Genomic DNA, 16051 nt, shown 5'->3' with positions numbered 1-16051 from the left:
TGTATTTGAGACACAGGTAGAAAATACTGCCGCAGAAATTGTATCCTATATGTTACTTGTCCGTTGTATCTTAAGATACTTCGATACATTCGCAAATTTGTTGTATAGAACCTCACATTCCAGTAGCGAACACAAATGCACAAAACTAACCGCTTGAAAAGTTCTTAGATGCACCAATTTCCTTTTAACGAAATGTTGTTTTGCATTTCAAAGGTTTCGTCCTTCTTAGCCAAAGTAAAGTTGATACTTGCGGAGAACTTATTAGAGTTTGTTTTAGCTGAATAACAGGAAAACTGTGCACACGCTCTGCTCATAGCACTTCTTGCTTATAATTTTTGTAATTGAGTGAAATATCTGTGGAGCTTGCCAACCAGCTAGCGGATTGCTATTTAATCACACGAGGTACAATAAGAGGCTTCCGCATGATCGCATGAATACCAGTGTGCCGCTTTAGATTGTCCATAAAAGACTGTTTTGAAATACCGAATCACTGGTGCACAGCAGCAACAAAGCCGGTAGGGACATATCTGTGCAACAATGTGCATATAGACAATGAAGTAACATTTGCGGTAACAATGCGGTATTTTGTACCGAAACCATTATGTGAGTATGAGGCACGCTGCAGTAGTGGGCTTCCGCAATTTTGGCCAACAGGTGTCCTTTAACATGTGCTTACTTTGTACAAAATACAGGCCTCTACCAGGTCACCTCCACCGAAATGCTAGCGCCATGGTGAAGATCGAGTCCCTGACCCTCGGGTCAGCAACTGAGAACCTTATTGGTTTTGTGTGCGACCGATGGCGGTGCTGCGATCGACGCTTGCATGACGTCAGTTTGAGGATTCGTACGCTTTCAAGGCGCTGCACCATCTAATAACCACAGTCTTGGTCTAACTCGAAAAATAAGCAGTTTTATAAGTTACCTTGCGTGTGGTGGCTACCAACGATGTTCAACAACCATGTGTATCTGCTTTTACGCTAAGTTTAAAAGCACAGTGATTGGTTTCTTAAAACTGTGACCGCTTGTCTTCGCGGCGAGTGCTGCGCAGTGATGAAGTACTTCTCGATGCCCCGTGAAAAGGGCGTTAGTTTTTTACAGTTATCCTAACGACGCGAAGCTGACAAAGAAGTGGATAGTAAAACTCAGAGGGAAAGCGCCCCACGGCTTCATCGACCGGGTGCAGCAAGCACTTGGCTGACAGTGTCAATTGCTATACCGCCTTACGCTCCACTTTTCGGTAAGCTTGCAACCATGTTTGAGAGCTTCGTGAGTATTTGAGCCATTCATTGCACGCAGGCTACGGGCGTAGGTGGCTCCCAGCGGATTTCTTCCGGGCAGCGAACGACTGCAGAATGGCCAGGAGGCTCGCGATGAGGACGTCCCTCGCATCCTTCGCACGCGCGGCAGGTGTGATAGCAGGCTGCTCTCCTTCAGGTAGCTGACAGACGATTGGAGGGATTGACGCGGCGTAGTAGGCGGATGCGGCAGGCTGCGATCAGTGGTATTATCAGACGGCTTGGTCTGAACTGCAGCAGCGACTGCTTGCCTACTGCAGCCTTTTAGATCCATGCCGAGTGAGGCGTTTGTGACGCGGGCATGAGCGTGCCCACTCTAATCTCCTCCTGCCAACGAGGGCAGATGCAGTTGTCAGCTGCGTGCCACCCTCCCCAGTTGATGCAGCGGGCACGGTAGGTGTCAGCAGACGGGTAGTGGTGGCTGCATCCATTGTAGTTACCAGTGCAGTACCGTGCTTCGGCGACGTGCGCGAAGCAGTCGCACGGCCGACATTGAAGTGGCAGCGGTCTGGCGTGATGCACTCGCAGCTGTGGGCCGTAGAGGGAGACGTGCTCAGGTGGAACACTTCTGGCAAACCGGAACCTTGTCGTTCGGCCCTCGCTGCTCGCCTCAAGCACCAGAAAGCTCGAAAAGGTGCCCCGAAGCAGACCATTGTGGCTCCATCGATGCCGTGTAAGAAGCTGACACTGGTATGGCGATCCGCTGGCTGGCAGGAACGCAGTTGAGCGCCCTGATGATCAGGAGCTCTAACAGAACAGCTTCGACGCGTCTACAGCCACAATGTTCTGCCGGTAGTCGACCCACATCGCCGCCACAGTCGAGCAACTGGGCCACGTAGCCAGGGCCGCTGCAAGTTTCAGGCCACAGCCTTCGACATGGCGTGCCCGCGGCGTGTTTCTCTCCGGCCGTCTGAGTAGCACTCAGCAAGCGAGTTGCCAGAGGTAATCGTGGGTCGCTCTTGACACCACAGTGCTCCCAAGTGGATTCGAAAACCTGCCACACTCTTGGCGCAGCTTGCATGGGGAGAGAAAAAAATGATTTGGCGCTTGCACATTCCCTCAGGCTGACGTCGAATTATTGGGTCGAGGTGTATGAGAAGCATATTATATGCTGGGGCAAACAATCTGTAATGTTTTTTCTTGCTGTAGGGTACAGCCGCCAATATTGGAGTACTAATAATTATGATGCCTCTGCAGGAGACCTTCGTGTGCTGAAACTTGCTACACTTCGAAGTTGGCGGGCTGTATAGTATGTGGGGACTGCCAAAAAGAGTGCCGCGTTCTACGCTCAAGGAGTACACTCAGTTTAATGGGTGATTTTTCTCTTCCTTTCATGCACGTAATGCCAATATTTACAGTCATGTCATTTCAATATTCCTTGCACACGTGCTCATTTAATCAGAGCTGCACCGTGATGTGGTTTAATTGCTTCTTGGAAGCGTTGCACGCTTCTTAGGCTGGCATGACTACCGTCCCACTGTGCTCACCACAACCGGTCCTTTCTAAAGGCTATGTTCCGTAACTCATTTGGACGAGGAATCTTGAGCTGTTAAGGCGATGTTTTCTTGTTTTTGTATTTTAACTAGGAAGGTCCCGAAACAATGTTTGATGCAACTCAGCTATTTTCATGCATGCCTGTGGACCGTACCACTGTTTATTTGGGCGTCAAAGACAGAAAAACACAAAGGTTAACAGCTCGCTATAACGGCCCACAAAGCCATCCGACACATCGTCTATATATCTGGTGGCTAAGGTACCCGGCTGCTGACCCGCACGTCGCGGGATCCAATCCCGTCTGCGGCGGCTGCAGTTCCGATGGTGGCGGAAATGTTGTAGGCCCATGTGCTCAGATTTAGGTGCACGTAAAAAAACCCAGGTGGTCGAAATTTCCGTAGCCCTCCACTACGACGTCTCTCATAATCATATGGTGGTTTTGGGACGTTAAACGCCACAAATCAATCAACGCCCATCGTCTATATATAAGGCGCGTTAAGTGGGATCGCTCAAGAAGGAGCAAAACACGCCACGGTGCGCGAGGGATAAATAAAGAAAACAATAAACCGCATCTACCTACGCATCGCAGCTGTAAATACGTCAGCCTGCCTGTAATAATGCTCGAAACAGCGTTGCATTGTAAATCAATGGTAGTTGCACAAAAGGAAATTGAAAGGAACCCATTTATTCACATGTAACCCATGAGTGTAGAATGTGGCATTGTGATTTCGCTTGCGGAGTAGGCTGTCAGTATAGATTCATCAGTCGTGCGCCAAGCAGCGTTTTCTCCTTGTGGGGCACCCCTACTGAACGCATCTTATTCATTCACAACTTACAGGTACCATGGCACGGCTGAGTGGTAGTGACCGGAAGCTCAGTTGAGATGATTGAAGTTTTGAACCTACTTCTAACAGCAGACGCTGCTGCTTGTTTTCATGCGCTTGTGGTCGGTTTTCAACGTTATGAACCATCTCGATATTAGCCTAAACTTTGGGCAGGCTATGTAGGCAAGCTTCGGCACATGTGTTACTAGGTCAGGTTGTCTGTTTTCGTGCAATATCGGTTTTAATTTCACAAGCGCATCCAACATGTACTTGTTCGCACGACTAACAATAATAATTCCTATCTTTATTTGGGAAAAAATAAACAAAGTGTTCTTTTCCTAAAGAGAAAAAGCACAAAGCTTCTTTGAAACATTGAAATTAATTTCAGAAAAAAAGGTAAGCCCAAGCAGGTAACCTTTTTGTGCATAATTGGCCGGCATTATACTGTTTTGTTTTAGAGACACAAAAACTGTTTTAATACGCTCACGTTATTTTTTAGCGGATTCGAAGGCAACGATGGGATGCAGAAATCTTCGCAATGAGTGGTCATGAGCGGGCGTCCGGTTTGCGTCTGGCGTGCGTAAAAAGAACGGGGTAAAACACAATCTTTACTCGGGTAAGAACGGTGTTTTCGCGCAGTTGACAGTCTGATATAACTGAACGCGTCTGTTACCCGGACAAAGCGCAAGAAATGACTCCTTCCATAGATGCTGATGGGAGAAATGTTACAGTACGCGATGTTCAGCGTTATCGTATCAACAATTCTAGGCAGTCCACACACCAACCACGCATGCAACGCAATTTATAAAAAGGGCCATTCGTTTTACATACTGTTTACAGTCGCACTTTTTATTCTAAGCAGCTGGTGTCGCTGAAGACTGGCAAGTCACCCGTGTCACTTTCAGGGCAGCTACAGCGATAAAAGTCCCACTTTCACTCATGGTACCACTTGCACATAAATTGACAGTAAGTTTCTGTGTGGGAAACAAAATATTCTACGACGCACCACTGTCTTCGTTTCTACCTGCTCGATAAACGCAGGTCACCTAACGAACACGCTCTCATGCTCACTCACAAGCTTCGATGTAAACTTGCTGCATGCAACCGAGCCACGCCATCGTTCACGAAGGAAGGAAAGATAGAAAAGGGCATGTCCAGCCGGCGCGCTACGTAAAGAAAGTTGGGAGGAAATGACATCATGGTGGCCATATTCACTGGGCACAATGGTAGCGTTGCTATGGTTACGTATTTTGCAGAGTAGCTGGTCGAGCACTGTGCGGCCGTGGCTGGCGGTGGCGTGTACGCCTCTGCAGGTCTCCTGCTGAGCCGTGATGGATAACATCCACGCTCTACGCCGCGTTATTGGTTACGCAGTGTTCTCCTGACAGTTACTGTACTCCTAGCAACGTTTACAAAACCTTTTGTTCACCACGGTGCCTCAACGCGCATACAACGAGCGCATATACATGTGTAGGGGGGCGGATGACGCGGATGAAGCATTTGAAGTGTTCAGCGAAATAGCCTTGGGCACCATGACGAAGCGGAACGACGACGAACGCTTTGCAGATCAGTGATGGTTGTGAAGTGCTCCTGCTTGTGACAGCGGGCGAAGCTGTTGTGCCCAACTAGACGCTTTGAGGACCATGTGCACATACGTAGTTTCACGTTCTGTATGTGTACAGTAACAACTTGCATGTGCGTATTAAAACATCTTTCCTGTCCCGGTTGTTATACTCGCACCCAACATTGTAATCTCAGTGTTAGGGCAATTGACCACGTTCAAGTGTCACTTGCATCGTGCTCAAAGCCACTACAGTCTCAGAATTCTGACGCTGGTGAGTTTGACGCGGACCACGGGCACAGTGACCGGGCGTTGCGTCGGCCGCGTGACGGAATTCAACCGTAGAAGAAGGCGCACGACCGATCGTGTTGTCTGTACAGTTGCTGAATTAATGACGTGAAAACACTCGCCGTTTCAGTGCATCTAGCGCGCGCTTTGTTGTACTTGCTTCGTTGTCAATGAACTGTTATTCGCTGTTAATCCTCCGACAAAATGATTTCGCCGAAGGTGTCACACTGGCTAACTAGGTGGAGCCCCGTTCTATTGGTTTCAGATCGTAACGACACGCGCTCTGAGCAGCCCACGTGCTTTTCAAGCCGGAGAGAGTGTCGTGCCTTCCGCTTTACATTCGGATGTAAACAAGACAGGAGAATTTGCCCAGTCAGTCTGGCCAACTTCCAGCATCACCGTGGCTTCACAATGAGTGACGTCAGGGCCTCTCCTTAGTCGTTTCCTTCCTCCATGAAACCGTTGTTTACCGGGGCAGGGAAAAGGTGAAATGACTGTGAAAAACCAGAAAACTGGCAACAGCAAAGAACGAACAATTGGCAGATCCCACGTACAGTGGGAATCGATGATATGCGAAACACAAATGACAAATAATGATATGTCACTTTAAAATCAGCACAACGTTACGAGGAGTTAAATGATACCATACATGACTTTCGTGTCATGGTTATCATGTTTGGATGTGTCCTTTACCTTTGTCATCTAGTAACGTCACGTGATACCAAATTTAGTATATGTGGAGTAAGCGAAATGGCCATGAGCACGCTATTAGCGTGGTATATTGTCATGTTGTTACATGACACGCGTGTTAGGATTATCATGTTTGCACCAGTCATATATTTTGCCATCAATTGAAGTCACGGAGCACCAAATTTGATATATGTGTAGCTAGAAAAACGGCCGCGAGCGCATCATGAAGCGCCCAATATACTCCAATGTGGCGTTGATGGGCGCGCAAGCTGGACACAGTGACGCTACGTTAGCGAAACGCAAGCACTCTATTGTCCGTCACCAGGCACGCAAGCGTCCATCGTCGCGGCCCGACGGCAACCGGCGCGAAATGCGGCATGCTGCATTTCGCGCCGATGCGTTACCTTGACAACACTGCTTCTCTCTCTTTTCGTGGTGCTGGGACGCTGGACGCGCTGAAACGCATATGCGTCAAAGCAACGCAGTGCGGTGCGCGCCGGTGAGTATATGGCAGGACCGGCGGCTGGCGTGGCAACGCCGGCGAGAGGCAACGAATTGAACGCCGGTGAGCACGCGCACCGCGTAATGTCAAAATGTATTGGTGCTTTTACTGTGACATGTAGTCATGTTCTCACAAGACACGCATCTCATGATTATCATGTTTTCACCAGTCGCATACCTTCGTCATTCATTGGTGACACGTAATACCAACTTTGGCATACGGGAAGCTAGCGAAATTGCTGCGAGCTCATCATCAATGTAGAATGTAGTCATGTTACATGACACGCATGTCGTCATTATCATGGTTGGATGTGTCATTTACCTATGTCGTCTGTTCGCTTCGCGTATTACCGAGTTTGGTACAGGTGAAGCTAGCGAAATGGCCGCGAGTGCGTCATGAGTGCAGCATGTAGTCTTGTTACACGACACGCATCTCATGTTTATCATATTTGCACCAGTATTATAACTTCGTAATCCATTCACGTACTTTAACACAAAATTTGGTATATGTGACACTAGTGAAACAGTGGTGAGCGCATTATGAGCGTGGTATGTAGTCATGTTGTTGCATGACACGCATGTCATGATTTTCATGTTAGGGTTTGTCGCTTGTTTTCGCCATGTATTCATGCCATACCACACCAGTTTTGCGACATGCCATGTGAAGGAAACCACCACAAGAGCTGCAGGACCATGAAATGTAAATCATAACATTGGTTACATACATATCTATATTTTCATGTTCTAACTAGTCAAATATGTTATTTATACATTCATTTTATGCCATATCAAGTTTGGTATCGATAACATTACCGAAACGGCCAGGAGAGCCAAAAGTCGTAGGTGGCTAGATAGATAGATAGATTAGATAGATAGATAGATAGATAGATAGATAGATAGATAGATAGATAGATAGATAGATAGATACGCTCAAAGCCGCCGAAGTTCCCTAACAAATGCTTCCCATTTAAAAACCTCCATGGGTGAATCTTCATATTAATAATGCGCACAGTCTTGTTAGCGTTCGTGGTCAGAATATTAGTAAGAAAGAGCATGCTTGGGCTTCGTAGCCTTGCCTTTGCTGCCTTTCTTTTAGGGGCGAAGCTTCTTATAGCGACACCCGTTCGTCCCTCGTAGTCGTTATCGTAGTCGTAGTGTGTAACCAGTCTTACGCTGTGACCTCCAAGGTGGTGCCTATGGGAGATTTCTCCTGTGCGTTGTTGAACAATTAAAACAAATTCGCAGCGTGCGCGTTAACTGAAAGCCAACTTCTGCTGTCTCTCTTTCCCAGTACCAGCCATTGTTTACCTCCAAGGAAGTCCCTGGTGAGATTCCTCCTGTGCGTGGTTAAACAATAAAAAATTTTCGTTCGAAATGCCGTTGATTGATGAAATAAACCAACGAAAGACGCCAGATGTTTTCTAAAAGCAAAACGAAAATACGCCAGATGTTTAAAGGAAAACAAAAAGAAGACGCCAGTTGAATAACGAAAGATACCAGGTGTTTTCTAAGGCATTGGGTTTTTTAATCAAAACCACATCGATAAAGGTTTGTAGTTGCCGATGCTTGTTGCCGTCGGTGTGTGCTCGTATGGATAAGGATGCCGAAAGGTGGGCGCTCGCTCGCAGACAGGACCGTGAAGTAAGAGCACGCTAGGAAGAAGCGCGCCGGGAAGCTGCTCGACGTCGCCACCAAGATTCTGCTGTACGGGAACAAGAAGCCACATCAACAAGGCAGCGTCGCCAAGATCCCGACGTACGTGAACAAGAAGCTGCAGCGGCACGTCAGCGTCGGCAAGATTCTTCTGTACGGGAACGAGAGGCCGAGGCAGCACGTCAACGTCGCGAAGCAGATCTTGAAAACGTTCGACAATGGGAAGCGGCGAGGAAGCGTGCATATCGCCAGGTGAATGAACGGAAAAACATTTTACGGTATTACTTCCAGGAGCTTCGCCCAACCTCAACATCATTCACCTCGTGGATCTGCCATCAATTTTTTTTCTTTATGTTGGCTGTGCTACCAGATTTTTTTCGCGGAGTATAGTAAGGAACACGTTGCTCTTGTCCCCTACGTTTTCTTTTTGAGGCCTTCAGCTGGCCACTGGCCATAAATCGGTATGTTGACCATATTGTAAGTTTTAAAAAGACCTAAATAAATGCAGTAACAAAAAATACATGCATACATCAGTCACAGGATTGCGGCGGTATTTCTGCTCGTACCGTAAAAAAATCACAGCATATCCACGGAGTGAATGATGCATTCATCAGTCCGTCCACGCTTCTGTCTGTCAGTTCGTTCTTGCTTCCATCAGTCCATGCGTCCGTCCGTCTGTGCATTCGTCCATCAGCCTGTGCGTCCATTCATCCGTCTGTGCGTCCATTCGTGCATGTATCCGTCCATGCATGCATTCGTCAGTCTGTCCGTCTGCTTGTCTGTCTGTCTCTTCTTGCGTCCGTTCATCCATCCATCTAGTGCACACTTCAAGTACCACCATCTCGCATATTTTCATGATATATTCATCATATAGAAGTACTGACACCCAGCGGACATTCCAAGGACTAAACGAGAGTTGAATACCTACTACTACTACGACGCTGACAAGTACTACTACTACTACTACTACTCCTACTCCTACTACTACTACTACTACTACTACTACTACTACTACTACTACTACTACATACATCGCGGACGCATGACCCCCGACCTAAGGACCTTCGCCCCTAAATATCATGCTCACGTTGGAATCACGCGCGCTCGCTTTTCTGCTGCGACCTGCGCCGCCGCCGGATCCACAGTGAATACACCCTCTCACTGCTTCCCGGGGCGAAAAGCGGCCCACATTTGTTCTACTGGGGAGCGCGGCGATTGGGAAAGCCGAAGAGAAATACGCCACGCGCCCGCCATCTCAGAGGCCATGGTCAGGTGCAGCAATCTCTTGAACGTGCTCCGGGAAAGGCCGGACGGTAGCGGATGAACCGTACAACAGCAGGATAAGTCACGTCGGCCGTGGTCGCTAGTACCATCGCTCTTTCCTATGTCTTCCTTGGCCGGCGAAGGGTTGGCACACCGGTGAGGAGGGGGATGGGAGAGGGGGATGGGAGGCAACCACGCTGTCGCCAGAGCTCTTTCGAGTCTGAGAAGGAGCAGTAGCGGCAAAAGAACTCACCCGGTTGTTTAGCGAGAAGCTTAAATGATCAGACGAGGGTGTCACACCCGTGTCGGTGTGGGCTTCCTTGCGCAGGCTATACGAAGCGTCGTCGTCGCGACTTCTCTTGCTCAAGGCCGCAGAAACGTCAATCTCTTCCCGGTCCGTTGTCGATAGAGGTACCAAAGGATGGTCGTCTATACCAGCAGCAGGTGAAGTGGCTGGGCCTAGCGAGTCGGAGGCTCCTGGGGCCTCCGTGGCCTTCTCTTACAGCCAGCCACCGGTGGCAGACGTGGCTTGCAGCTCCCAACGCTGCCTTTGTGGCCCACTGGGATCGTCTGCTTGGGTTGTCACTAAAGTGGTGCATATGCGAGCTCGTACAAGCTTAGCCCTTCGAAAGTCGGTGGAGAGCTGTCCGTAAGCAGCTGAGGCAGATGAGTCTCAAAGAATTTAATTGGCAGGCTGGCCGCTCATAGTAAGGCGATTGTGTTGGAGGTTAGCGGAACATTCTAAACACGTCTGTTTACTTTAGCCTCTTAGAAAGAACTTCATTCCTGTGCTGATTTCCTAATGCTAGCGTGATTACGTGACACTCTCCTCTATTCAAAGCAACGAGGGGGCTGCAGGGCAGCGCCGTGATAAGTTATGTGAGTGAAAAGCCGAGATGTATTCCGTGAATGTCAGAATGCGCACAACGTAACGATGGCAGGTTTCAAACTCCTAGGAGTACGTAACTCTACGTACCTTATTCAATGGATTCAAGTACCTCTTTCAAAACTTGTATGCCTCCTGGCTGATGTTTATTGAACTTGGTAATAGAAAATGACACTATATTTTCTTTCTCATGCAAACCGCAAGTTTCACTGAAGTGTGTGAAGCTTCAGATCGTTGAAGTTCTACTACAAAATGATGTGTCACTGCATTGCATAATATGTTTGCCATGTCCGCGTGATTACCAGTTAATTTCAACAGGCTGTCCCGTCTCGCCATGCATACTTTGTGTCAAGAGGCACATTCTTTCACGTAGATAACATTTGAACTAGGCCAGGTAAAACGACGTTTTATATGACTGACGTAATCATTGCCCGCGCTTTTACCTATCACGCCTTCTTGAAGGGCTTTGAAGTCTTGAGTTTGCACGAGAGCAAGGCGTTACGTGCGTGGTAGCATGAGGGTTCATGCGGGTCAACCTATCGTAAAAATTTCTTGTAAACAAATTTTTGTATGAAGCTCATTGCTTGCCAGTGTTGGATAAAACTTACAAGGATAATAGTTTATTACAGAGTGCATTTGGTTATAAATCCTGGATGTTAGTTATATTTTGTTATAAATCTAGGATGCTGGTGGGGTCGTGGTTCTGTATCCTTTTAGCAATTATTGCAGCAAAATGAGAGTTGGGCGTGTCCGTTCGCTACAGACCGGCACAGCGCGAAAGCGGAAGCGCAAAGGCCGACTTGTGAACACGAGTGCCGACTGGCAACTGGTTGCTTTACTGAAGCGAAAGAAAAAAAAAACAAATGACGAAAGAAGAAGAAACATGCACGCGCAGACGTAAGCTGACGTACTTTGAAAACACATAATGATGTTAGAAGCAGGGTAGCCAACCTTTGAATGGCGGGGACCGTGGGTGTGGGGGGAGGAGGAAAGCGTACGCTACCATAAAGAGCCAGTAAAATCAGTGTTCTTCAAGTCGGTATTTTCTAGACAAGTTCATTGTCTGAATATTTTTTTCAGCCCCTAGAAAATGTAGTTCAGTTGAGAAAGCTACGCACTGTTCGCATCACTTGCTCTCACTGGAGACATGTACTCGTAAAAAGGTCACCCTTCTAGGGGAAGTACAGCCATACTCTGGCTGAAGCCCCTTGCTAGCCAATGCAACTTTGCTTCTTGCTTGCCATTCAAGCTAACACCGTGTTTTCGTAGTGGCACGCTCGTTCTTGGGTATGCGTTGGGTCAAACGGAAATTTATTATTGGAGAGTCTGGAACGCATGCGGGGCATCGAACTGTCCTGACAGAGATGGCGGGCTACTCGGAATGCTGTGTGATATGTCGGGTGATTTCCACGAAATGGGGGATGCTATAGCAGTGAAACACAGCAGTTCTAGTTCACCATAGGGAGTTTTTGTAAATCTAGTTACAAGAGCAATCTTTTCTTTTCATGAGCATAAGTTGCATGCGCATATTATGTTCTAATTGATATGCGGGGTTTAACGTCGCAAAACCGCCATATGATCATGAGAGACGCCGTAGGGGAGGGCTCCGGAAATTTCAACCACCCTGGGTTCTTTAACGTGCACCCAATTTTGATCACATGGGCATACAATATTACGGACTCCATCCGTAATGCAGTCGCCGCAGCCGGGATTCGATCCCGCGACTTGCAGGTCAGCAGCCAAGTACCTTAGCCACAAGACCACCGCAGTGGGTAAAATATTACGTTCTTCTTTCTCATCTTTTCCAGTTAGCTTCGATGAAAACGTTGATGAAACAAGCATTTGGTACTCAGCCGTCATGCTGTGAAGTATTTCTTCGGGTTCCGTTTTTTTTGTGTAGTTCTACTCTGTCAGTGAGCATTCTTTTTCCTGTTGCACCGCAACAGTCATAGAAAACGCCATGTTGGCTCACGCGTAGCTATGTTTTGGTGGTCCCACCTGCCACTTTTGCGGTATTCAATAATACTGCTTGACTGGCATAGAAATATGCCTCTGAACCTCTCGCTTCTTGGGCGAAGATGCCTACACAGCTGCCTTTTTTTCACTAGAAGAGAGCCATCGTATTGCACCTACGCTACATTGTGAAACCTGAGGAAATGCGTTGCATGGGCACCCAGTGAATTCCCAGTGCCGCTTTACCAAACTGTCAATAACGCCACTGTATGAGGTAAGCAGGCTTCTGACTGCAAGAGCAGGATCTTGCTAGGCAGATTCACGTAGTTGGCGTGGGACATTTGCGCTACTGCTTGCTGTGATTTATAGACCTATTGCTTGTTACTGCCGATGCGACACGAGTCGGTTGCAGCGAGTTTGGTGAGGTTGATTTTCCCGTCAGATTTAGGCACGTGAGAGCAGCGGCATTCACTCGTTCGGTAAGGTAGTCGCACTTTCTTTTGCGTCCCACTGGAGTCCGCCCTATATATCACGAATATTTTAATAACTTTAGGTTGACTATTGAAATTAAATCTCGGCCTTCTCTGGCAAATGTACTACTTTACTTTGTTCGATCATTCAACTCGGATTTGACCACTACTAGTTTTGTTATTTCAGGTATTCAACGCTTACTGTGAGAATTATCGCGCAACATAGCACATACGAGTGGACGATAAACCAGGCTTATTATGGTCGGCACTTTAAGTTCATGTGAACTTCACAAATGTTTGAGCTGAGTCGCAGCAGTGACTATTTCGACGTGTGTGCAACAAAGTAGTAATACACAGAATAAAATTTCTACCAAGTGAGCACTGAAGTGTAGTCTCACAGCCTGCTTACCTCGCACATTACTATACCTTTCACCATTAAAGAATTCTTAAAATCAAATTTTACATGAAGGAGTAGGCCAGACATTACGGCTACCACATTTCGTGTGTGGAATTTCCCAAATAAAATAAACCCTACAAAAGCACCCAGACAGCGTGAATGTTATAATACAGAAACCAAAAAAACCTTGTCGCAAAAAATAATATTTAACTTATGAAAAATCACCTGATGATTGATTGATATGTGGTGTTTAACGTCCCAAAACCACCATATGATTATGAGACACGCTGTAGTGGAGGGCTCCGGAGATTTCGACCACCTCGGGTTCTTTAACGTGCACCCAAATCTGAGCACACGAGCCTACAACATTTCCGCCTGCATCGAAAATGCAGCCACCGAAGCTGGTATATGAACCCGCGACCTGTGGGTCAGCATCCGAGTACCTTAGCCACTAGACCACCACGGCGGGGCATGAAAAATCAACTGACAGCACAGCAAAATGATGAAAGAGCTACCAAGTAATAGTCCAGCAGCTAAATGTTTGCATTCTCTATAGCAGAATCACGCAACATTTTCACATCAGCAGTGCGCTGCTACATAATCTTTCCGATAGAAGGTGTTCATAGGAGAATATGAATTATAAACAACTCTTTCTCCAAGTTTGCAAATGATACACCTAAAGAGTATGTGCTTTTTCGCATGCAGGTATCTGGTATTACAAATTGCTATGCCATACTTGTTTCAGTTCTCGCCGTTACCAAGCCCTATTCCTGGTCCAGACAGGGTAAGTGTTTCATGCTAAACAGCAATGTTAAGGTTCACAGAACATAAAATAGATCATCTGCCTGATGCACAGGGTAAATCCATCGGCCAACGTGAGTTCAAAGAATTACACTGGTGATAAATGTGTATGACTTTGCCTATCTGATAAATTAACCATGGCGGTCATCATACAACACGAAAATGGAAGTAAGGATTGTGACAGAAGATGTGGCACAAAAACTATGATGAAAAGGGATCTGTGAGACTTTAGCGCGAAAAACATCCTTGAGGAGCAGTCCCAGGTGGCCTCTTCACGTTAAAATTATTGCTCAGTATCCGTATTTTGTAGACAAGCAAATTATGAGCAAACGTCTTCGGCTACTGAGTTAATCTATGCGACTCACTAGCTGCTGTGGTGGTCGCGTTTCAATAAACGTGCAATGCTAAATCTCAGTGTAATTTGAAATACGACTGCACGGTCTGCATCCCTAGATAAAGCAACCTTTCTGTCACAAACAGAAGAAATAAAGTCAATTCAATTCAATTAACAGCTTTCGACATAGGGTTTCCTGATGATCCCATAGACGCCATCACACTTGATATGTAAGATATTTAGCGAATGTTAGCGTAGAAGCGTCGACGAAATGGCAACAATGTGTGCCTAAGGAAACGCCGCCTGTTTTTTTTTTTTTGCTAGGGCGACCCAGAATCGGCGGAGTGTTCAAAGCACCACTCGAATACATAGGAGTAGTTAGGGCCCTTCGTGGTGAACTCGCGCGCTGCGGCATTGCCGCGCTGGACGCATGATATTTCTTTGCGGTGGAAGCCGCAACAAAGCGGGGGGAGTCTGCCACGCGCCTGGTATTTTGGCCCCTAGTAGCGAACGGGGTGGTAATATGGGCAAGATATAATACTGCCTAGCTTTAACGCTATACTGTAGCCACTCATGACAGAGATAACACGCTTGGTAGCTCTGGAACGGGGATTGTATAATTTAGGGGCGAAGCTTCTTACGCTGTAGGTCGTTCCCTCCTCTGCAGTAGAAGTAGTAGAGGTAGTAGAAATAGTAGTATATATCCCCTTTTAGTTTAAGACTTCCTCTATAGATGGAGTTGTGTGCATATGATTTGAGCTCCCGGTAACTACCGAAAGGGCAAGAATGAAAGAAGGCGGGAGAGGTTTTACGAAAATTCAATGGGAAGTGCTTTACTGTTCGAAGCGAGATCAGGTTGCCTTAAAACGCGTAGTCATCAAGCGAGAGTCAGTGAAGAAGAGGGACACTGTACATGCTGTGGGGAGCTAAGGAAACAATGAAACACGTTCTGACTGAATGCGGTGATATCCACCCAGGTATACGTGAGGGTACAAGCCTACAAGAGGCTTTGCGTTTTAGGGACAAGAATGGAAAGGTGAACGCGTCTGCGATCGAAGCAACTAAGAAAAGGTTAGAGTATTGGTGACAGAAAAGTAGATATTCACTCCGTGGAATTTGCGTGCACCTCTCGTGAGCGAACGTGCTTAATTCAGTTTAATCTGGCATGACAAACGTAAATTTGCTGCAGAAGAGAATAAGCTTTTACTTGATTTGTGGGGTTTAACGTCCCAAAACCACCATATGATTATGAGAAACGCCGTAGTGGAGGGCTCCGGAAATTTTGACCACCTGGGGTTCTTTAGCGTGCACCGAAATCTGAGTACACGGGCCTACAACATTCCCGCCTCCATCGGAAATGCAGTCGCTAAAGCCGGGATTTCATCCCGCGACCTGCGGGTCAGCAGCCGAGTACCTTAGCCACTAGACCACCGTGGCGGGGCGAAGAGAATAAGCTGCAGATCGAAGTAGAACATAAAATAGATACGATGCAGAATCGGTAGCCATCCGGTCTGTCAAATGTCCGTCAAGTGTTCGTGAACGATGTCACCTGGACGACCCACCCACGTCCCCCACGTATTTTTCTCTTTTTGATGATGATGATTATCCTTGTTACTCTGGCACACACCCACAAAGTCGTCC

The 16051-nt window shown here is 47.1% G+C and overlaps 1 protein-coding gene across 5 annotated transcripts in view; it reads left to right on the top strand.

The window, feature by feature from the left end:
* LOC119167607 (uncharacterized) overlaps positions 1 to 16051 on the top strand; it is a 234744-nt gene that overhangs the window by 79580 nt on the left and 139113 nt on the right. For all 5 annotated transcript variants that reach the window (XM_075866042.1, XM_075866040.1, XM_075866039.1 and 2 more), the window contains one exon: positions 14021 to 14059. In XM_075866042.1, coding sequence (XP_075722157.1) covers positions 14021 to 14059 — 39 coding nt within the window. The remainder of the gene's footprint in view (positions 1 to 14020; positions 14060 to 16051) is intronic.

The sequence above is a fragment of the Rhipicephalus microplus genome, chromosome 6 (assembly GCF_043290135.1).
Source record: "Rhipicephalus microplus isolate Deutch F79 chromosome 6, USDA_Rmic, whole genome shotgun sequence".
In the NCBI taxonomy this organism is placed as follows: Eukaryota; Metazoa; Arthropoda; class Arachnida; order Ixodida; family Ixodidae; genus Rhipicephalus; species Rhipicephalus microplus.
The sequence above is the reverse complement of the archived record's forward strand: the minus strand, read 5'-3'. Positions and strand labels throughout refer to the sequence as shown.